This window comes from Chelonoidis abingdonii, chromosome 7, assembly GCF_003597395.2.
Source record: "Chelonoidis abingdonii isolate Lonesome George chromosome 7, CheloAbing_2.0, whole genome shotgun sequence".
In the NCBI taxonomy this organism is placed as follows: domain Eukaryota; kingdom Metazoa; phylum Chordata; order Testudines; family Testudinidae; genus Chelonoidis; species Chelonoidis abingdonii.
In genome coordinates this window covers 78461708-78486233 of record NC_133775.1, presented here as the reverse complement: position 1 = coordinate 78486233, position 24526 = coordinate 78461708, and the positions used below count along the sequence as shown (strand labels likewise).

The 24526-nt window shown below is 44.0% G+C and overlaps 1 protein-coding gene across 1 annotated transcript in view; it reads left to right on the top strand.

Moving 5' to 3' along the window:
* RANBP17 (RAN binding protein 17) overlaps positions 1 to 24109 on the top strand; it is a 258121-nt gene extending 234012 nt beyond the window's left edge. Inside the window, exons 26-28 of the mRNA XM_032768764.2 lie at positions 12761 to 12859; positions 19498 to 19625; positions 23708 to 24109. Of these exons, the coding sequence (XP_032624655.1) occupies positions 12761 to 12859; positions 19498 to 19625; positions 23708 to 23804 (324 nt within the window). The 3' untranslated portion in view covers positions 23805 to 24109. The remainder of the gene's footprint in view (positions 1 to 12760; positions 12860 to 19497; positions 19626 to 23707) is intronic.
* Positions 24110 to 24526: the final 417 nt, after the last annotated feature.

Sequence of the window (24526 nt, the reverse complement as noted above, 5' to 3'; positions counted from 1 at the left end):
TCGGGCAATGGCCCGCTCAATGGCAGTACTGGAACCTGTGGAGTTCACCTGTTATGCCAGTCCCGTACTCCCACTGTTCCTCCCAGGCTGCATCAGACAAGCTGCCCCCGACACATCCAGCACTGCAGTCGGAGCATGGTGCCAAATCCGACACGGGGAGCAGCACAGCAGGCCCTGACGCCCAAGGAGCCATCTCTAGATGAGCAAAGGGACACCGCACCTCCCCCTGCAGTGCAATCATCTTCGTTGTCTCTGGACGAAGCAGTGGTGGGCCTCTCGCAAATGAGCAGCCCCACAACGACTTCAAGGAGTACCAAGCCCTGCTCAGAAGGGTGGCTTCCAAACTGAACTTGGAGGTCGAGGAGCTAGCAGAGGAGTCTGACGACCTCTTTCATGTCATACCCTCCTCCACCCCAAACTGGGTCGCATTGCCCGTCCACCCAGGGTCCTTAAAATTGCCAAATCTGTGTGGCAGACCCCCTCTTCCATTCTGCCTACTTCCAAGAAGGCGGAAAAGAAGTACTGTGTCCCAGCAAAGGGATTTCAGTACCCGTATACCCACCCTCCAGTACCTGTTGTGTCCGCCATCAGTGAAAGGGACAGGCGAGCGGCACACCAAAAAATGAAGATGCCAAGAGGCTGGATTTGTTCATCAGGAAAATTTATTCGATAGCTAGCCTGCAATTTTGGGTGTCTAACCATCAAGCCCTGCTAGGTCTTGTGGGACTCTGTCAGCAAGTTGAAGAAGGGCCATCCACAGACCTGAGCCAAGGAGTTTGTCACCTTGTTGGAAGAAAGCAGAAGCAGTGGTGAGAGGTGCCCTTCGGATGGCGTGGAATGGTACAGGCTCAGTGGCCTTTGTGGTGGTCATGAGGCACAGCTCCTGGTTACAGTCCTCCAGGCTGTCTCAGGAGATGCAGGCGACCTTTCAGGTCCTTTCATTTGAGGGAGCAGGGGTCTTCTCAGAACTAACTGACTGGACGACTCCACAGCCTTAAAGACTCCCGTGCCACCCTACGTTCCTTGGGCCTACACACCCCTCAGCATGCTAGAAAAGCCACCACCATTTTCAATTCACGGCGCTGTCCTTTGGTCTCTCATCAGCCCCGAGAGTATTTACAGAGCACATAGTGCCAGTAGCCGCTTACCTGAGGTGCCAAGGCGTGCAAATTCATCCATACTTAGACAACTGGCTAATAAAGGGCCGGTCCCAGGATCAGGTACAGCAGCATCTCGATCTGGTTTGCTCCACCTTTGCGACCTGGGGCTGTTAATAAACTAGAAGAAATCTACCTTAATTCAGTGCAACACATAGAGTTCATTGGAGTGGTCCTCGACTCTACTCAGGCCAGAGCCTTCCTCCCCGGGACTTGGTTCCAAGCCAGGCAGTCCTGATCTCGTGCATGCCAACCCATCCTCTCACCGTTACTCACATGTGCCTGCAATTGTTGGGCCACATGGCAGCCTACGCTTATGTGATCCGGCACACGCAGCTCTAACTCAGACCCCTGCAGGCATGGCTGGCATCGGTCTACGTCCTCAACAGACACAGCATGGACCATGTGAGGGTCAGGGTCCCAGATCACATACTGTCATCACCCACATCATGGTAGAATCCTGCATCGGTGTTGGAGGGGATTTCCTTCCCTGCATCCTTGTCGGTGGGGAGCCCACCTGGGCGATTTCAGCATGCAAGGTCATTGGTCAAGTCACAGTGGCTCCCTACACATTGTCAGGGAGCTCAGAGCACTTCACCTGGCCTGCCAAGCCTTCCTACCTCACATAAAAAACAGGGTGCTCAAGGTCCTGATGGACAAAACAGCAAGGCAGGGCCAGATCATCTGCCTTTTGTCAGGAAGCCATCAGGCTCTGGAACTTCTGTGTGCAACACGGCATTCATCCAATACGCATCTCCCCATGGCCAGGAACTCTTTGGTAGATGGCCTCAGCAGAACGTTCTTGTCTCACCACAAGTGGTCCCTCTGTCCGGAAATATTCAGCTTCATTTTCCAGTGGTGGGGGACTCCCTGAGTGGACCTGTGCGCAGCCAGGCAGAACAGGAAATGCCACATTTTCTGCTTGATTTGGGGGATCAACAGAAGTTCCCTGTCGGACATTTTTCTGCTCCCATGGTCAGGGGCTCCGTTGTACGCCTTCCCTCCAGTCCACAGAGTATTCATGAAAATCAAGCAGGACTGGGCAAAGGTGATCCTCATAGCAACAGCTTGGCACACTGCTGGTCCTCTCGGTGGCTGCTCTGTTACAGCTGCTGCTCAGGCCAGACCTGCCCTCCTAAAACCACAGCAGTCGTCTGCATCTGAAGCTGACGGCACTGCACCTGACGGCTTGGCTGCTGCATGGTTAAATATAGAGTACATAAGAATGAAACAGACCAAAGGTTCATCTAACCCAGTATCCTCTATTCCAGCAGTGGCCAGTGCCATGTGCCCCGGAGGGAATGAACAGAACAGGTATCATCAAGTGATCCATCCCCTGTTGCTCATTCCCAGCTTCTGGCAAACAGAGGCAGGAGTGTTTGCTGTCCAGCTGGGCAGCAGAAAGCCCTCCACCAGAGCGACCTACCTGGCCAAATGGAAGCTTTTCACTTGTTGGACCTCAGATAAAGGCATTCGGCCCAAGCGAGCCTTGCTGCAGTTAATCCTGGATTACCCTCTGCATCTCCAGCTCCAAAGCCTGTTCCTTTCATCTATCAAGGTCCACTTGGCCGCTCTTTCGGCCTTCCGTCCATCGCTCAAGGGTAGGTCGGTTTTCGCCTGGGACATGACTGCCAGTTTTCTCAAAGGCCTCGAGAAACTCTACCCACACGTCAGAAATCCTGTCCTGCCATGGGACCTGAATCTTGTGCTGTCACAGCTCATGGGGCCCCTCACTTCGAACCCCTAGCTTCCTGCTCTCTCCTTCTTTCCTGGAAATTTGTGTTCACAGCTACAATGACTTTCCCCTACCAGGTCTCTGAGATTAGGGCGCTTACCTCAGAAGCATCCTATATGGTCTTTTACAAAGTCCAGCTGCGGCCACATCCAGCTTTCCTGCCTAAGGTGGTCTCGCAGTTTCACACAGGCCAGGACATTTACTTGCCTGTCTTTTTTCCGAAGCCACATAAGTCAGAGGAGGAGGAGCATAGATTGCATTCCCTAGATGTCAGGAGAGCACTAGCCTTGAAAGGAGCAAGACATTCCGCAAGTCGACGCAATTGTTTGTTGCAGTGGTCCACAGGATGAAAGGTCATCTGGTGTCTGCTCAAAGAATTTCTTCTTGGATCACTGCATTTGCTGCTGCTACGATCAGGTGAAGGTGCCCCCTCCTGTGAATGTAACTGCCCACTTAACCAGGGCACAAGCCTCTTCGGCAGCTTTCCTAGCCCAGGTGCCTAACCGGGACATCTGTAGGGCAGCCACCAGATCGTCCGTCCACAGCTTTACATCCCATTACGCAAGTACCCAGCTGGCCTGGGATGATGATGGCTTTGGTAGAGCAGTACTGCAAGCCACTAGACTGTGAACTCCGAGCCTAACTCCGAGGATACTGCTTGTGAGTCTCCTAGAATGGAATCGACATGGGCAACCAATCAAAGAAGGAAAAACGGTTACCTACCTTTTTGTAACTATTGTTCTTCAAGATGTGTTGCTCATGTCCATTCCATTACCCACCCTCCTGCCCCTGTGTCGGAGATGCCAGCAAGAAGGAACTGAGAGGGTGTAGGGTTAGCAGTGCCTAATATACCAACGCATGAGCTCAGCACTCAGAGGTGCTACAGTCGACCCTGCGAATACCGCTAAGGCAAAAATCTCCCAACGACTGTGCACGTGGGCACACACTCACCTAGAATGGAATGGACATGAGCAACACATCTTAAAGAACAACAGTTACTAAAAGGTAGGTGTGACGCAGTAGGGAGCGGGGTGGATTGACCTGAGAATGTCGTTTAGTTTTACTGGGACTGTCTGCATGGGGGATGGGAGAGCAGGGGATGACTTTAGGTGAGGGACGGTACCTGAGCCTGTAACCTGAGGCAGGAAGGGGGGTGGGGTGAGTCGACACTGGACAAAGCAAGAGGGGGAGAGAAGGAGGAGGACAGAGCCTGCTGGAGGGGTTTTTGGTTTCAGTTTTGGGCTGGTTGGCAAGATGCAGGGAACCCCAAGTCTGGGGTCTAAGATCCTTGCCCCCCAAAGGGACCTGGCTAGGGGGTTCTGGTTTACCTACAAGCCCTACTTGGGACCGTGTTCCTGTCGTCTAATAAACCACCTGTTTTACTGGCTGGCTGAGAGTCTCGGTGAATCGCAGGAGGGGGGGGTGCAGGGCCCTGACTCCCCCACACTGCGTGACAGTAGGTAATCGTTTTTTTGTTAATTTCTGGTAAAGATATCTAAAGAGCTCAACTCTGTTCCCTGCTCCACACACAAATGTCTGCAAAGTGTAATAAGTTGTGCAATCAAGGGCTCCGTACTAAAAACCTGTTCTATCAGAACTCTGTCATCCCTTAGTAATGCTGTGGACCTTTTATATCCTCATGGCCATTGTACTGGAAATGGCCTCTCAAATAGGGGAAGGCATTAATTTGAAGTGACCATCATAATGTCCAAGCTGAAGACTGCTGAATACCACCATCGGAAAAAGGCAGCTACAGAGTTCATTTTGTGAGTGTAAGTTATTCCAGCCCCGAGGTAGAATAATTTGCTGCACAGATGGGTAGGCAAAAGGAAGCTGTGCAGATACATGGGTTTGTAAACATCTGTCAGCCACATCAGATATCCAGATACAAAATCTAGCACTTCAGGCAGCATGTGAGTAAGTGACAGTCAACAGAGGACTTACATAAAATTCAGTGTAGACAGAAGCAAGGCAATACATATTGGAAGTGAATAATTAAACTAATAAATCTTATTCCGCCTCCCATGCAGAAAGAGAAGTTACTTCACTCCTCAGCCTTCTTCCTGTTGTCAAAGTTAAGACTGTCGCTCATGATATTTAACCCATGCCACCCTCACAGAAGCCAAAGTTAGACCACGCCATGAGATTTATTCTTTCATGACTGGGGAGGCTGCACCACCCAGGAGACCTCTTCCTCTTCTACTAGATGATGTTATGTCATCCATGAGACTGACCACCCATATGATAGGTGATGTACATCACCCATAAGCCTTTCCCTTCCCCACATTCTGATAAGGTGTGACTATGCCCTGTGTCACACTCCTTCAAATGAACAGCTCAGATACAGACAGTACTTAGATGGAATCTAGCGCTAATACATATGTGCCACCATATTAAAACATCTACAGCAAATTACAAAGATTTAAATTTGGTGTTTGTGCCCCCCTAATTTGTGGGGACAGTGTTGAGTCCTGAATGGCACGTTTGCAAGAATATAACAGCTTCCGTTTTTCCCAGCTCTGTTGTATTTACTTTCTAATGCAGTGCAAACATCTGCTTTACAAGCTTGTCAACCATTTGAAAGGCAATTTACTACTAGCCAAAAGTTTTAAATACATAATGTGGAGATGAAAGTGAGCTTTCACCTCACATAGTCCATTTTATCCCGTTGATCTACATTTCGCTGCCATTGAAATGAATAATTTATTACAGTTTATTTCAACAGAGGAAAAGTAAAACTGTTTGCTGTGTGATGTGTGTGGTAATATTAAGAATAGACACATTGCACACAGTTGTCATTAATTACCCTGGAACTATCATTCTGAATGTATCTTCTCCTGAGTAAGTAGTAACATATGTACTGTAGATAATTCTTTCCCAGATAAAGAGCCAGACTCTGATACTTGAGGTTAGTAACTTCTCACTCTATGGTTAGTTCCATTAATTTCATTGGGACCATTAGTGAAATATAAGATAGTATTGCATGTCAGAGAGGCTTTCAGAATCAGGCCCAAACTGTTTTAAATATTGAATTTGGAGGGGATATTGAGCATCTGAAATTATGGAAAAATTAAAATAACACCAGAACAACTGTGAAACTCCATTTTTTTGCTTGTAAATTTACAGTGAGGAAAATAGAGATTTTAAAACTACTCCAGGTGGTTATAGTTTTGTAAATGGGAAGTGCTCACATCTTTCCCCTTATAAAATCAGTGAATAAATGTGGTGTTCATGCTGGATTTGAGATGAGCTCATTCACTGCAGGCTCTGTGCAAACTTCCCCATGCAGTTCTGACATGATACCTGTACTCTGACCTGCGGTACCTCCTGCTAGTCTAACCTTGGGTTTCTTTCAGAGGGAACTGCCAGTTCTGTGGTGATTTTGTGATGTGCAGATATGGTGAAACTATTGACTCATTTTTGCTGCTGACTAACGCAAGGAAAGTGTGCACTGAACAGCTACCAAACTTACCAATAACCCTCCCTCTTGTCTTGTATTGGGCTGGGACAAGCAGTCATGGAAATTTTCTTTCTAAATACTTCATCCTTTGAATTTATAGTTCAGAAAGTAAACAGTGGACCAGCAGACAATGCTGCACTTAAGGATTTATTTACTCTGTATGCTTGACAGAAGTAAGATAGGGTGGTTGTGTCACTCAGCCTGATTAGGTAGATTATAACCAAGGTTTCTACTGGATCATTTAGCTCCAGCCATAACTGATAGGTACTTCATCAGCAAAGAGCAATCAGTTAATTATACTCAAGTGATAATGTGTATTAAATTTGAATAGTATCATGTTTGTTTCTTCTCAGTGTGTCGACTTGAGGAGATCATAGTGAAGGAAACAAATTGCCCTACTTACTAGAAAATGTAACATTCAGAACTAATTTGTAAATCATTTATAGTGTCAGAACAAATTTGCAAATATGTTGGCATCAGATGTTCTTTTAATTAATTGGAGCTGGAAGGTGGTTGTTCACTTGGGTCATGTATTCCAAGGCATGTGTGTCAGGTGAACCATGCAAAATGCCACACCCCACGAATAAGTATTTGCAAGACTGTTTGTTAGTGTTCCGTATCTCTGTCCTGCTTGTGTGGGTGTCAGGGTGAGAGAATAGACCTATCTCTTAGCCAGTAATATGCAAACAATAGACATAACCTGTGACAAAAGTAGATTGAGAGAGTTTATAGCAAATCATGTTTCAGTCTGTTGAAACAGCTGCATGCATATTTCAATTCATATGTATGTCCTGGGACTGGGACCCCAAGAGTGGCTTTTCAATCATATATATACCTTAATTTTCCCCCAAATGAAGCAAAAAAGCTAGACTACTCTGAGGACTGTACCCAGGCTAGACTCTGTGTTGGCAACTCTCACGATTTTATCACAAGTCTCATGATATTCTGGGATTTTTCTTAAGGCCTCAACTGCTAGAATCCCCAGATATTGCATGAGAATCTCAGTTTAAACAAAAAAAAGTCTGAATCTAGCCCTCTTGGTTGAAAAGAAAAATGTGAAAGTGTGACCTGAATGTACCCTCAAACCTGAGTAACACAAAGACAAATATAAAGACCTTTAAATTAATTATATTTTTTAAAACTATCATTCTTTTTAAGGCAGTCCCATAATTTGTAGAGCGAGATAATGCAGACTGGTTCACAATTTTCGAGCAGTTAGTGCCCACTACAGTTTATTAGAAAAAGATGCTCCATATACTTGCTGAAGAGGAAGGTGTTGGTGAAGGAAGGAGTAAGTGAAAGCTCCATTGCCAATGGAAATTAGTATTCATGGTTTCTAAATTAGGAGGTGGTTCTCTGGAGCCTGAGACACAAACGCTTAGCAAAATCTTGTGTGCAAAGCTACAAAATCCGAATATTTGTAATATTTGAAATTTCCTTAACAGCCAAGTGTTTGATTAAAAGCTGTATGAGTTTTTAGAAATGTACTGAATCCTTGGCAAAGTGTTGTTTTCTATCACATAATGCTGTTTCTGAGCTTACATAATGTACTTCTTAAGCATGTTAAAATGTGATTAGTTGCTGTAGAATAAAATATTCATACCAGCATAAGAGAGAGAGAAATAAGTTATAGGCTCTGCTGTGATGCAAGTGCTGTTCTGCTGATAACATGAAGGTGCAGAAAAGGCTCTTTAATAGAAAGGCAGCTTATGTGTCCTTGGGAATGAATTTTTATAATGAGGGATGTCTTTGGGAGCTTTTTCTCCAGCACCCAAGAAAGAGACTCTGAAGCATTAGCATTGCTGGAAAAATGCATCCCTACTCCCACAATTCCCATCACTGCATTTCAGGAGAATCATTATTGGACCAAATAAAGTGGTATCAACAGTTCGATCCGGACTCCTGGGTTCTGTTCCTGGCTTTGTCACTGAACTGCTTTGCGACCTTATTGGTATGTCCACACTGCATTCACGGGGTGAGATTGCAGCTCATATAGACATACCCTAGTTAGCTTCAGTCAAGCTAGTTCAGATACCAGCAGCATTGAAGCTAAAGCAGTACAGGCGTCAGCACAGGCTATCTACACCAGTATTTACCTAGAGTTGTGGGCGGTCATTTACAGTTTCACAGCTCTCGTACCCAAAATGGCTAGTTTAAAGCTAGCCCAGATACGTCTACATGAGCTGCAGTCACACCCTGAATCGCATACCTTCTGTTCCTCAGTTAACTCATTTGTGAAATGGGATAATGCTGACCTCCCTCACAGGAGTGTGGGGAAGTAAACTGATATTTGGAAAGCACTTTACAAGTCTCAAATGAACTGTGATGTAGAAGCGCAGAGCTGTCTTGTTGTTGTGACACTTATTTATTCTTGATGGACTCCGCGGTGTATCATTCTTCAATCAGTTAGCACAGCTGAAAAATTTTGATATCTGCAGCTTAGTTCTAGAGCATCAATTCTAGCTTGCTGTGTCAGTCCTTTCTTTTGCGTACATGACTGGAAGGATGAGGGGGTTGGTTCTAGTTTAGGTGATAACTAGATTCCTCTTCCTTCAACCGTGTTTGTTTTTGTCACCCAAGTAATTCAAAAATACTAGTTATAGCTAATTTTATTGTAAGAAAATGACTGATTTCATACATATTGCTAACATCAGTACTTGTATTTGGATTACTCCATAGGCATAAAGGACATCACTTCAGTGCTTTCCCCAGACACTCTACAAGTTGTTTTGGTTCCGGTGCAACTTGAACAGCTGTACTTTAAAATGTTTATACCAGATTCTGGCTCATGGAAGCCACAGTGTTTTAGAAGAAACCCTCTCAAATTAGTGATGCATATGATGTCTGAAAGGAACAGCTGTAGCTTCAGTCTTGCTAGTCAGTCCGTGAAGAAGCTGTAGATCTGTCCTTCCTAATGGCATTGTATTATCTGAAGCAGGTGTTGGTCAGGGGTGAAAGTAACTTACAGGACTTACTGGTACTGCCGGAGTCCTGAGGGGAGCGTGGCCTCTCCCAGAAGAGGCGTGGCCTCTGAAGATTTAAAGGCCCTGGGACACCAGCTATGGCTGGGAGACCCAGGGCCTTTAAATCAACCAGGGGCTCCCAGCTGAAGAGGTGGCTGGGAGCCCCCCGGGCTCGGGCAAATTAAAGGGCCCGGGGCTTCGGCCACGGGGGGAACCCCGAGCTTTGCAGGGCTGGGGCAGGGATTTAAAGAGCCCAGAGCTCCTGCCGCTGAGAGGAGCCCCAAGCCCTTTAAATCCTGGCCCCAGCCCAGCAGCCAGAGCTGTGGCCGGGATTCAAAGGGCTCTGTGCTGCCCGCAGCCACGGGGAGCTCTGAGCCCTTTAAATCTTGGCCCTAGCCCAGCCGCCAGAGCTATGGCCGGGATTCAAAGGGCTCTGGGCTGTCCAGCTGCGGGGAGCTCTGAGCCCTTTAAATCTCAGTCGCGGCCGGGATTTAAAGGGCTCTGAGCTAAATCTCAGCCGCGGCCAGGATTCAAAGGGCTCTGGGCTGCCCGCAGCAGCGGGGAGTTCTGAGCCCTTTAAATCTCAGCCGCGACAGGGATTGAAAGGGCTCTGGGTTCCCTTCAGCCGCGGGTAGCCCAGAGCCCTTTCAATCCTCGCCGTGGAAGCCAGTGCGGTCCAGCATGGCGTATGGGCTCTTGCCAGTACGCCGGACAGACCGGACCGGCTTACTTTCACCTCTGGTGTTGGTTAAACTGAACCAAAAACTGGCAGCGCTCCCCAGATGAAGGGATGGATGTAGCTTGTACCCAGGTAAGTAAGGACAGACCACCACCACACACACCAGGTTCTGAGGGCAGAGCCTTCTTGTAGGGAAAGTTGGGCCTGTCCTGTAATGGCTGCATTTGGCTTTCACTGTGAGCTTCTTTGCTGATTATGGCCAGGAGCTTCACTAGGATGTGCATTTTGCCTCTCCACTTTATTAGTTTTGTACCAACATACTTTGGAACTTGAAATGTCAAAGAAACGCCTAGGTGTTGTGTGATATGATATTGGAGGTTTAGTAGATGGCACTCTTCCCTCTCAGTCAGTATTGAACAATTGCCCCAGGATTGGTAGGAGGATAAATTCTGCTCCTGAAGGTGCCATCTTTCAAATTAGGCTTAATACTAAAAGCCTAATACATATCCAATAGCAGCCATTTCATATCTAGTGGCCTATTTCCTAAAAAGTAGGGATGTATCAATCCTGATGTCCTGGTTGAATCCAAACCCGGGTAATTCTATTATGCCCCTGAAAGATTTCCCTTGTATTTTCGAGTGCTTGCTGTAAGATGCCCGGATGAAAGATGCTATAGAGTTATTGCTGCTGTTCATGTTTCAGGACCAGCAAAGTTCCTGTCGTTACTTCTCCAGTGGTTTTTAGTGTTTGCATTAATTGAACTATTGTCTTTATCCTGGGTAATTGAAAAGTAGTTTGACTTATGCATGTTATAGAAAAGCAAAGTGACGGATTAGCCTTTCCCATGCCGCATTTTGTGCTCCTAGCATGAAAATTTCAAATAATTTTTGGCTATCTCCTTGTTCCAAGTGATTTGTAGGGTTGGGATTCATCTTTTTTCATTTAATGAAACATGTTGTTTGACTTAGCCTTGGTCAGTTATTACAGGCTGGTTTGCAGTGTGGCAGTTCTCTGGGGACTCTGCTCATAGCTACTCATTGGCCTAGAAGAAACAATTTAATGATTTTCCACATTCTCCTTGTGTATTTGGTTTTAGGGCTAGTAGATATTTTACAAATGTGAGTCAAGTTCTTTGTCGGTGGCATTTTACGAATTTTCACTCTGTCTAATCCCAACCAGACACTTTTTAGATTCGTGTGTATTGTGCCCCTTAGCATTTTGGGTTCTAATGTGTTTCCAGAAGATCGTAGGGCATTTTATCATCAAGTGGTTTCTTTGCTTATTTTATTTATTTTGTTTTATTAAAGTCAGGCTCATCCAATGCACCAGGTGCACATACAATCTCTACAAAAGCTACAAATAACAATGATAACTCAATACCCAACAATAAGGCTTTCCCAGATACCTCCTGCCCCAAAACAGAACCTCACCCCTCCCAGCAAAAGCCTGGGCGATGTAATAGGCTTTGCAGCCAAACTTGGAAAACACCTGGCAGAGCTAATAAGCCTTGCATTATTACCTGAAAGGAAGCCAGTTGTGGCTCTGGCAAGCCATTAGGGACAATAAATTCCATAACTGAGACCCCCACATTGTGAATGCCCTGCCTCCAACCCTTCCTGGATTAATAGTAATAATACTTAGTTCTTTGTGTTCCTAGATGTCCAAGTGCTTCACAAAGCTGGGTAAATACCATTATCTCCTTTATATAGAAGGGAAAACTGAGGCACAGGGGTGAAATGACTTGCTGAAGTTCACATGCCAAGTAAGTGGCAGAGTTGGGAACAGTACCTAAGTCCCTCTTGATTTAGAGCTTGTCTACATGAACATTTAGTTCACGACAACTGAGGCGTAAATCTACCCTTCAGTAGCCTGCTGCACACTTAGAAGCTGTTTGAAGCCTGCTGATGCACTAAAAGTTTGAGTGCCCTTTGATCTCGCCCACTTTGAAATGGGACTAGATCAAAGCACACTAAAGAACTGTTAATGCACGTTAGCAGGGTCCACATGAACAGTTAGTGTGCAGCAGCCTAGTGGGGGAGAGATTTACATCCAAGCTTGCTGCAAACTAAATATTCCTGTAGACAAACTCTCCATCTTTGCTTTTGCCTTCACAAAAATAGGGCCCTTTCAACTCAGGTGCCCCAGCTGATCAGTGAAGTATCCCACAAGAAAAGGGGTGGTCACTCAGGTAACAAAGACCCATCCAATTTAAGGTTAAAAGCAGCACGTTGAGTGGCACCTGAAAACGAATTTGGAGCTAGTGCAGATTACTTAAGCATAAGTGTGACTTTTAGGCAGCCATTTTCCACATCATCTGAAGTCTATGAGTAGTGGTAAAGATCAGCACTAGACAGAACACACTGAAGTGATCCATCCGCAAGGAGGCAAAGGCACACGTCACTGTAGTGAAGTCTGCATGTGATACAAATCATCCCAGCTGTCTAAACAGGGATAAATGTCAAGTCATGTTGTAGTCTGTTTTCTGGTTAGTTTTTTCTTTAAACAAACCTTGGATGCCGTTTTTCTGGAACTTTCCACTGATAATGGCATCTGTTGTATAATTATTCTCGTATCCAAGAGTGAGTTGTGTAGAAAAGGGTATAACATAGTTGGGCACACACATGATGCCAAGGAGGAGTTCAGCATTGTTTGCAAAGGGATCGTTTATTTTTCTGAGCAGTCATTAGTTAAAATCCTTGTGACCAAATCACACGTTATAGCACAAAATATACAAACTAACGCAAAATAAAATGCATTTTCTTTCAGATGATGTCGATTCTGATGAACACCATCATTTTTGAGGATTGCAGAAACCAGTGGTCTGTGTCCAGACCACTGCTAGGGCTTATACTTCTCAATGAGAAGGTAAGTATTGCAGAAATGCTACCAGATTCATTCTGCACGTGCTCACTATTGTGTCTGCCCATCTAGTTGAAATAAAATCTTCTGCTGAGAAGCTTAAGGTAAATACTATTAAATCTTATTTTTGGTGCTGAAACTGAATTTTTTAAATGTAATTAATTTTCACAATTTATGATATTTGTTTACCTTTTGCATTTCCCTCAGCTTGGGAAGTGAAACTAGTCAATTTTTAATCAATTGCTGCTTCTCATGCATTAGGCCAGTGCAGTAGCATTTGTGTTGTGAATGGTGCTGGAAATGTTTTAATTGCAGGCAAAAACAAAACTAAAATCCCTTTCTGTTTTTTTGCTGATAATTTTAAACATCCCTTTTAATACTATGCATTGCCAAACCTTGGTGTTGATCGGTAACAAAACCTACATTTGGGTGACTAAACAAGCTGGCATTGTCCCTTTAAGCACCGTTTTAGGGGATGCTAGCTACAGAACAGAAGACTGTTCAGATTTTGTCATGTTTGCTCTTTGCATTCACTGTATTTGCTCAGTAATTAACTTGTACCTTACTGGACATAAAGTTGCATTTGCTCATAGACTTACAAAGGTTTCAAGACTTCAACAAACTAAAACGTTCTTTGCCATGTCTGACCCTTAATGCACACCACTTTTTAGATAATTGAAAACCAGAAGTCACTTACAAGACTGCCAATCCCTGCACTGAGCATTAGACTAGGATAATTATAAAGCCACGGTTTCTAGTCCTCACAGTCTCATAGATTTTCCATGACCCCTGCTGTGGGTTTGCCTAGCCAGTGGAAACATTACTCAAAATATCACCCAAGTTTCACTGGAGAGATTTGGAGACATATTTTCCCATTGGAGGGAAAGGGCTTCGTGTCCAGCCTACAAATACCACAGACACCAGTTATCAAAAGGAAAGCGGAGAACAGCCCAGCAGAACCTTGGCCATCTCTAGGGGTAAGTCTTTGCCCTCATGAGACTCTCCACCCACCCCATCCCTGACAGGAAGGCTCCCTTTGGAGTGATGCTGCTATTGCCTACTTTTCTTCAGCTCCACACACCTCCCCAATAGCCTCTGACAAGGAAGGGCAGGTGCTCTCTAGTTCTCACCCCCTCAGATCCTGCAGAGAGAGCCCATGCATTCAGGGATAGGGAACATGGCACAGAGCTGCTGGCCGCCCTTTCAAATTCCCCACCGCTTTTCGTTGCTGTCTTGCTCCCTTCTACCCATGAAAGGGGTGGAGAAGAGTATCCAGCACAGATGCTTTATAAGTGTTGGAGAGCTGCTCTCAGTGAGGCTGAATGACTTAATTTATGTAATAGAAAAATCCAGCCACACCTTCACCCAACAACTCAAGGCCAACCTGTGGATCACAGAAGTACAGTTAACTTTTTTGTTAATTTCTGCCATTCTGATCTTCCAGGGTCCAGCTGGAAGTAGAAACCCTGCAAACACAACTATTCCTATGCAGAAATTCACATCACACTTAGCCCAAACAAGGATGTAATGGAAATCTTGCAAGGAAGACAAGAGTTCTAATCCAGTTTCTCTGCCAGAAAGATTCAGAGAAGCATCTGGTCTTTGAGGGATTTATCTGAACCTTGTGAGCTCTGCCCATCTCTCATATTTACTAAAATCTTGAATGTCTGCTTCCAAGGCAGATTATCTAACCTAGGGAACATTCTTCAGCCCATCCCTTCAGTAAGATCTGAAATTCTCTATATTTGAATACACTCAGCATGTCACCTTAATGCAGTGGTGGGCAACCTGCGGCCCATCAGAGTTATCCACTAGCGGGCCTCCAGACTATTTGTTTACATTTGCATGGCTGCCCGCAGCTCCCAGTGGCCACAGTTTGCTGTTCCCGGCCAATGGGAGCCGCAGAGATGTTCTGGTCACCACTTCCAGCAGTTCCCATTGGTCGGGAATGGTGAACCGCAGCCACTGGGAGCTGTGGGCGGCCATGCAAATGTAAACAAACTGTCTGGCAGCCCGCTAGTGGATTACTCTGACGGGCTGCAGATTGCCCACCCCTGCCTTAATGGTTTAATATAATCATCTGAAAAGGGAACCATTTCAGTAAATTAATGTGAACTAGTCTAAATTTGTGCTATTTGCTGTGTATTGCAAGGCATTGTTTCAGAAGATATTGACCTATAGTATTCTCCATATTTCAGAGCAGGATCTTACTTTATTCAGAATTGCTTTATCTCTTGGGCAGTCACAAGTGGCAGTATATTACTGCTTTGGAGAATGAATTGTCTATACAATAAGATAGTGCTGGGAAAAAATAAGACACTAAGATTAGCGGCAGCCACATACATTAAAATTCAAACTGAAATCCCAACCATGGAAGGAAACTAATAGAAGAAGAAAATATATCAAAAAGAGAAGCACTGTCTCATCATTCACCTGTGCTGAAGGATCCAATTTTAGCCATATCCAATAGCACTGTCATTCATCTTCTTGGTGTGTTATTGTGATTTAAATCCAAGCTCTATAAGGGAGAGCAGTTCTTTTAAAATGATTGAGAGGGAATAAGGGCAAATTCAGTGTTTAGAAAAAGTTTATGACATCACAATATTATACTTTGCAGATGGAAGCAATATTTCCTACTTTGGGAGGAAAACTAATCATTTTCTATCTGCTCTGAGTCACTGTATCATTATAAAAGTGGGAAATAAGTAGTTTTGTGCATTCCCAATCGTGTTCAGGATGACACTTTTGTTTATATAATGCCTCTGATTTATAGCATTTAAATATTAGCTTGACTACATATTAATTATGTGCTTTTGATGTTAGCCACTTTAATGTAAGAAGAAATTAAATATTTCACTTGAAGATAAAACCGTGCAGTGGGGAATCCTAAAAAATAAATGTGTGGCTAGCAGAGTGTTCTCTTTCTACTGAAATTAGACTAGCTCTAATGATCATGGGCTTTGTTTGTCAGAAATGTGTATGTACATGCACCCTTACTTAGCACCAAGTGAGCTATGGCACAGTCTCTTTTGTGAGGGTGGGGAAGGGGAATGTCACCTACCTAGGGCACTTCCCTGGAAGGCTTAGCTCTGAGAATAAATGAGGTGCAAAGGTCCCGTTGCATTGCCACTCTCCAGCCCGTGCACTTCAATGCCCTATTCTGCAGGGCCACAGAAAAGGTCTGAAACATGCTTACCTGACTGCAGAAGTGACTATTTTAATTCATTCCAGCCAACTGTTGGTAAATGGATTCCCTTAATTCAAGACATAATATCTGTAGCAACAGTTCCTGCCACCAGCAACCATAACGGTTACTCATACTTTACTTCTGCTGCTTGGTGGTCTCCTCACTTGTTTTAATGGTATCTTGTCCATCCATAATTCAGCTCACGTGTAAGGGGCAGATATGCCCCATGGGTGCACACAAGTGCAATTTGCATGTGCCTGTGCCTGCAAGGATAGCTGTGTCCAGCGGCAGTTGCACTCGGGGTTTCATAGACGCATCATCAGCAGAAGCTACACTGCAAGGATGCTGAATCCGTTCTTGTCACCACCCCCGTACAGCGAGGGTTGCAGGTTGCTTCTGGCACTGCTTCACTGGTCTGTTAACTGCCAGCAGGAGTACACAAGCTGAGTTACACCAGCAAAGAGAAACTGGCCCACAGTGGCAGGCAGAGCTGCAGGAAATCCCTTCTGTATTAGGACACAGAAGCAACTATTGTCCTCCAACCAAACGATTACCAGATTAGTGGAGAAGAAGGCATGGGAATCCAGGCAAACATGGCTGCTAGCAAAAGAGATGCCACTGCAGAAGGTGCTTAGAAACCCTTTCAGGACTACTTGGGGTCTCGGATCAGCTCCTGTCAGGCAGCAGCCCCAATAGACAAGCTTATCTTATCAGTGGAGGCAGTTTTACAGTTAATTGTCAAACTATTGATGAAGTCATTTTTTATGAAAAAGTTTATCCTTATCTGCACATGTGTTCACTTTGAGTGCCTTCCTTCATGGCAGCCCTCTCTAAGGAAGCTCTGGGGAAGCTGCTGCTCAAGAATCCAACTCATGGACAATCTTGACAACTTTTCTTTGGGTTGTGGACCTTGCTAGAATTATCCATCTCTCCCCCATCTTGGGGCCAAGCCACATTCTTCATCATCTGCCCTGACTGCCTGTTGGCTTTAAACTATAAGGCCTTAAAGGAGCTCTTCTTCATGCATAAGACTGCTGCCTTTGTGGTCAGTAGAGACACTCAGGCTAACATCTCTCTGGTTTTAAAGGGAGGGGGCTGATGTCAAGGCACTTCCTGACAAGGAAACAACATTGACAATAAGTGACATTGCCTTTTAAGATTCTTGCTCTTCCTGTTTTCCCATTGGGCTGACAAAGCCCAGATCTGAATCCTTAAGGCCTTGCTGCAAGGCTTTTCTGTTTTCCCAGGCTTTTGTTAGTGGGCAGGTTGAGGGAGGCTATAGTTTTGTTTAGCAATTCATATTTTTAATTTAAGGGTTGATCGATGAGAAGGCCATTTCATTCTGGCTTTCTGCACATTTTCAGTATCTGTACAAGCCCGTAGAGCTTGGGATAGATGCTTTTTAAAATTCACAATGGGGATTGGAAAGGCCTGATCTTCAGCCTAGCATGATCCAGGCCTCTCTTTATGTACCTTCAATTTTGGGGGTGCAGTTTAGATCTTGTGCAAGTCCAAGCACATGATTGGTAGGTGCACTTAGCCACACAGATGCCTAAATTACCTGAATTTCATCAGCAGTTATTTGTGGCCAGGTTTTGAAAATTTGGCCTTAAAATCTTCAAGTGGCTTCTGCTGGGACATGCTGATGGTATAGCTTGGACTATGAAACCTACCTTCTAGCAGTGGTTCCCTTTGAAGTGTTTTGACAGCTACTACCTTTCCTGGCTCTGAATCTTCAGAGGGTGGGACTATGAAAGAGGGGCAGGAATCATCAACCACTCTTCTTCCTTTCAACCATGGGAGCAGACAGACCAGCAGCCTCACCGGTCCTGGGACCCAGATTCATCAGAATGGATCATACCCAGTGCTATCACCTTTTTGTTTAGCTGGGTTTTAGTTAGTTGGTGGTTTTTTATTTTTTTCGTTTTGTTTTGTTTTGTACTAAGGATCTTACTGCTCTGGCACCAGTCCTTTGTTCCAGTATTATGGAATTTGAAAACCAATTAGGGGTCAAAGGTGCAGTACTTGTCCTGCCATTTTTCCTGTTTTGGACACCCATGTGTGTGGTTTGGCCTGCTTGGGGAAGGTTATTTGCTTTCTTATTGCTCCATGTGCAGCTTCTTAACCCCCAGAATCAGAAAGGTACATCAGAATAGCCTCCAAGTTATGCTAGTGCTAGAAGTATTAGCAGTTAAACCTTCTGGCTCTGAAGCACCAGGGATCCATAAGTGCTGGGAATCCAGCCATGGCTCCAGCCCCCAAGGGGGTTAAAAAGGCCCAGCACACTTGTTGGCATCCTTAACTGGGACACAGACTCTCTCCACTTGACAGCATGTGCCATAGGACTTGGACCGTTCTAGAACTTGGCCCTCACTGTAGTACTTAATGAGCTCATGGAGTCTCTCTTCAAATGCATGGGAGACTGTTCCCCATTTCATCTCTTGATTAAGATATTGGTTTTTGTAGCTATTCTGTCTGCTAGAAAAGTGAGTGAGCTGTAGACTGTCATGGCTGACTCCCACTCTTACAGTCCTTCACAAAGATAAAGTGGTGGTAACAGAATTCCATCTTAACCAGTTCATAAACTTGCCAGTGTTTTTCCTGAGGCCTCACTCTTACTCAGGAGAAGCTAGGCTGCACACCTTGGATGGCTTCTATTTAAGATATATGCAGGAAATCATCTAGACTGTTTATCTCTTATGGGGGAAAAGTACAGGTCAGGTAATGGCATCACACAACCTTTTCAAGTGGGTTGGACTCCGTATTGAAGAGTGTTATGAACACACTTCTGTTCCTCTTCCAGAAGGGCTTAGAGCACACTCGCCTAGAGTGAAGGCACTTCCATGGCCTGTATTACACATATTCCCATATTAAAAACTTGTAGAGCTGCCATCTATAGCCCAATTCATACTTTCCACAAACTATTATTTCTTAGATCTAGCGGCAAGGTCAGACACCTGGTCCAGTAAAGAAGCATTACAGTCTATATGTCAGGGGCCTCTTCATCCCACTGTCCAGAGGGAGGAGTGCTGCTGCCCAGACACCCAAGAGTGGGAATGTATAGGAGCCATTTGACAAAGAAATGAAGGTTGTTCAGCTGTAAATGGAGTTCTTCAAGATGGACTCTACATATCCACACTCTCCACACACCTTCCCTCTTCCTGGGTGGCCTGATTTCAACTTGGGACCTAAGGAACCAATCAAAAGAACTAAGGCAGACAGTTCACCATGCTCCCTTTTATAACCTCCTCCTCTAAACATTAAGAGCCGCTTGGGGCACAAGAGAACTCCAACAGGCGGTGCTGTTAATACGTTCCAGCAGTTGATGCTGCACCATCAGCGCATCTCAGGAGTGTGAATTCACAGAGCTCATTCAGGGTTCTGATTACAGGTGAACAACCTCTGCTTTTTATTTCCAAAGTTTGTTTCCTAAGTATTTTCTGCCTTTTGATCACAGTACTTCAGCGAATTAAGGGCAAGCTTGATAACCAGCCAGCCTGACAACAAACGAGAGGTCCTTGACCAGTGCTTTAGGAACCTAATGGAAGGAGTGGAGCAAAACCTTTTGGTAAAGAACAGAGACAGGTAAGCTCACAACGCCCTAAGCATTCTCTACCGATAAAAGCCAAATCAACCAGAGAATAACATAACATAACAGAGTATTCTGGGCTAACATGCAACTACAGTGGAGTTTGTTAGCTTCCTTTAAAAGTAAGCTTTTTGTCCTACCAAATAATCCTCCCTTAGACTCACTAGTTGGAGCCAGAGCATTTGATAACTATCTATTTAGTTGTTCTTAAATATGTATTTATTTAGGATATTCCCAAAGGCAGGGCCTGCCAGGGAATGAGTGCTCCTTTCTCTTTTTGGCCACCACCTCCCCCTTGGAAAAAACTACCCCATTTTCTGGAGAGGGGCATGTCTCCCTTTCTCCAACTTACGGTCTCTCCAACGAAAACCAGTCTGATGCTCTTGAGTGCTGCAGAACTACGAGAGCTTCTGCAGTCTCTGCTGCTCTAGGTGCTGTTGCTTCAACTGACCCCAGTCCCTGCAGATGTAAGAATGTAACTGTGACCTGTAAAAAGACAGAAATGGGAGAGGGTCAATTGAGGGCCCCGTAACAACTAAACACAACATTGCTGAGCTGGTTTTTGTTTGTTTTTTTAGAAGACCAAGATTGGCAATTTACTCATTTTCGCCCTCACTGTAAAAAAAAGTGGGTTAGTTTAAAACAAAAGCAATAGAAGTCAGCTGCGTTCGAGGTTCACACTAGTCTTGTTACCAACTGTGTTTTCACCTCTCTGCACCTTTACTCTACCAAAGCAAAATCTTTATTTGTCACAGGCATGATTTATATCAGGGTAGAACTTCCTGGAAAGCTTGAGACAAAGCGGACAAGACATTTGGGAGTGGTGAAAGTTAAAACAATTAGATGATTCCATTTCCCCATCATTTTCTGAGAAATGTTGAGTTGTCAAAACTCCAAAACATTTTGGTTTAGAACCCCCAGATGGGTTTTAATCTGTTATCTTATGCTAGGACTGATGCCTTGGGCTATTTTTACGCGGAAGAGGGTTCCTTTTGGAATTATTTAGCTGTTAAAATATGTTTCTGAACACATTACGGTCTCTGCAGAGATGATCATTTCCTTATATCCCTGATACTAAGTTTATAAACTCCACATGACCCCACTGTAGATAATGGCAATGGGTGAGCCAGTTGAGAGAGGGCAGTGTGGAGATGGAAGGTGTCCCACCTAGTAGTGTAGTGACCATACTTATTCCATGATATAAGTCCACTTGATATGCCTCACGAAGTTTTCTCCATGTAGTGGGGAGAGTAGGGAGCCATGTGGGAATCAGGAAGGAGGAAATCACAAGAGATGATGGTGGCAGACAGTCTGGGGAGGATAGAGACCCAGCTCTGCACAGTTTGTAAGCTCCATGGGGATTTCTGTGACTGAACAATCCCACCAGTGTTTTTAACAACTAAAGAAATTCCCAGAGTATTTATTTATAGATAGATAGTTCCAACCTTAACTCCATATCTATCAGTTACTTAAAGGGGAAAAACCCTTGAGATAATATTTTCTAAGGAAACAAACAAATGTTGGACTGGAAATTTTAAAACTAAAGTTAACTTAATTAACGTTATACCCATAGAACAACCACAGACTCAGTGCCAAATGTATCAAATCGTGATTCAGGTGTGAAGTGTTATGGGACTCCCGTATCCAGGTGTACAGTTAGCACTGAGCTACCTTACTCATATAGATTCATAGATTTTTAAGACCAGAAGGGCCATTGGCTCATTTGGTCTGACCTTCTGTCTCTCACAGGCTAGAGAATTTCACTGTTACCCCTCCATTCAGCCTAGTAACTTGTGTTTGACTAAAAGTGTAACTTGCAGAAGGGCATCAAGTCTTGATCTGAAGACATTGAGAATCCACCACTTCCCTTGGTAGCATGTTCCAATAGTTAATCCCCCATCACTGTTTAAAAAAGAAATGGTGCTTTATTTCTCGTCTGAATTTGTCTAGTTTAATATCCAGTCATTGGGCTTCTTGTGGGCCACTGTAGCATTTAACCTGAACACTAGCTGAATTTAAATGGATATAGCAAACTACTGCCTTCTTTACCATTCCACATAGCTGCTTGGAAAAAAACAGATAAGCCTTCACATCTCATCACCAACAATGCCCAAACTAAGGGCTATTTCCCCAGAAGTATTTAGAGTTTAAAACATATGTCATGCCATGAGGTTTGCCATAGACATGTCATACGGACAAAGGGGCTTGCGCTGGGGCTACCCATGCTGTCTCTGTTCTGTGGATGACCAGGACTTCAGTCTCAAGGGCTGTTAATCACCTAACTTGCGTAAGCCCTAAGTTCAAACATAGACAGCCTTTTAAAATAGAATTGCAATATACAGTGTCTGAAGTATTCTAAACTCCAAAGGCTGGGTGGTTTTTTGGGAAGACTTAGTAGCTGCAGCTGGAGATATATAGATTGCTCACTCTGGGGTAACGTGAGCAGGTATTATCTAGAATCATTAAAGGAACGGTACATCAAATGAGTGATCTTTTGTCCCAGCTGCCTGGGATGGCTTTTAGGCAGCCATAGTATCAACAAGCAACATGTCTTCTACCTAGGCAGTCCTATTTTAAGAGGTTATTTGGGGCTCTTTTAAATGTCTTGTAACTTCCTAGCAAAATCCATTTTACAGGTTTATTTTAATTTGGGATGTTCAAATGTGAGCAGAAATCAGTTTTCATTAGTAAAGAAATAAACACAAAAGTAAAAAAGTATGTGCAGAAACATTCTGAAATGCAGCCTTTGGAACCACATGCAGCAGTTCCTAATGTACCACACTGGCGCTATGTGCAGCCAACAGTGAACTATGGAGAGCATAAACAGGAAGGGAGGGATAGCTCAGTGATTTGAGCACTGGCCTGCTAAACCCAGGGTTGTGAGTTCAATCCTTGAGGGGGCCACCTAGAGATCTGGGGCAAAAATCAGTATTTGGTCCTGCTCCTGAAGGCAGGGGGCTGGACTTGGTGACCTTTCAAGGTCCCTTCCAGTTCTAGGAGATACGTATATTTCCAGTTATTTATTTATCAGCCCCAATCCTGCCTCGGGATCTTAGACACACCTGGAATCCCATTGGCTTTGAAAACATTCATCCACACAGAGCCCTTTGCAGAATGAGGGCCTTAAACTGTAATTCACAATTGGTGTTCCTTGGACATCTTCCTTAATTTGGCCTTATTGAGACTCTGAGATCTGACAGCCTCCAAGCAAAGTGTTAGAAAAAGGAGGAAGGAGCCTATATTTGGGGGCACATCTAAGATCAGGATCGTGCCTAATACTTTAAATTAGAAGCAAAACCATTTAATTTCTGCTACTGAAAATACAGTGATAAATGGCAATGGTACACTGTGTTTTAAATAAAGACAGACTGAGGAAGTGGATCTGATCTGGATCAGGTTTGCACTTGCTTTTAGGGCTGAATCAGGGCAAGGGTTCAGGGTCGGGTTGTGATAGTGCTGAAATTACATGTGCTGTCTTAGTGAGATTTTGGGCCCCAAAAAAGTTATACAGTGTTCATTGAGTTTGCCCCATCTGTTCTCATATGTCTTTTGAACAAATCAGTACCAGAAAATAGGCCTTATATAGAGAGTTCCACCTATGCTGATTAACAAGAGAATTCTGTCTGTGCCATAAGTGTAACTGTGTCCTGTTTTGCTGAGAGACAGGTTGTACTCTGCCTTCACTGTCAGGAAAGGACACTAGGTCTGAAATAGCCTGAACTCAATGCTTTCTGAGCATGTTGTACAAAGCCATTCATTTGTCAAGGTTTTGGGGGATGGTTGAGGGCATTTTTCCCATAAGCAGTGTGGGATGAAAAGGAGCTTTCCTGTTGCTTTGATTTCCTGACTGGCTGAATTTACCATTCATAAGCAGTTCATGCTACTAATGGTCTGAGCTTACAGGTTGTCCACACACAATATTATTAATGCTGCTGGCTAGTCGTTATTATGTTGTAGGACTAATTGTCAGGACACCTAGAGATTGTATCTGAACATTTTTAATGTTTTTCCTATTGTTTAAATCTAAATAAATCAGAGGTCTGGTTTAACCAAAGGTTTGGGGTTTTCTTGTGCCCAGATTCACCCAGAACATGTCAGTCTTTCGAAGAGACATGGCTGATGCCCTGCGCTGTGAAGGGGCTACGGAAGCCAGCAGTTTAGATATGATGAGTTGATGCTGACCTTGGAAACCAGCGCATTGAATAACAACATATAGACTTTGAAAGTTTTGGACCTCACCATATTGTTAGATAGGAGTTGAAAACTTATGAAAACTATTTTTTTAAATAACTTCTGCCTTTTTATATCTCTGGCCTAAATGTAAAAATTTATAAATGAAAATGATGTAAAATCAGTCTTAGCTTAAAGAACATTTTCAAACTTTTTATCAAAATTTATTATCCCTGTTCTTAAACGTGTATGAAATGGTGTAGAAACAACACTTAACCAAAGAACAAAATAAACACCCATTGCTTCTAAATGTGTACTAGTTAATGATTCTTAGTTCCACTCATGGTAATAAATAATGTCTCTGACCACTTTCACTGAGGTCACGTCTGATTGAAACTTTGAGGCAAAGATTGATATAAATTCTATATGAACTCTCTTGAATTAATAAAAATGATTATTTTTCTACAAAATGGTTGCATGTATATTTTAAACATGAGATTTATGACTCTGCACGCTACAAAGAAGAACAAAGATTAGCAGAATGAAAAATAAGCTCTTTTGGACTAAGAATGTAATAGGAAAACCTAGAATATGGGATATTATAAAGCTTAGAGACAGTAATGCACTCTTTAGTGAGATAAAGATAATGCTTTCATTACACAAACATACATTTCAAATGTCTTATTTTGGGGGTGGGGGAAAAATATCATTAAGACACTTTTTTAAA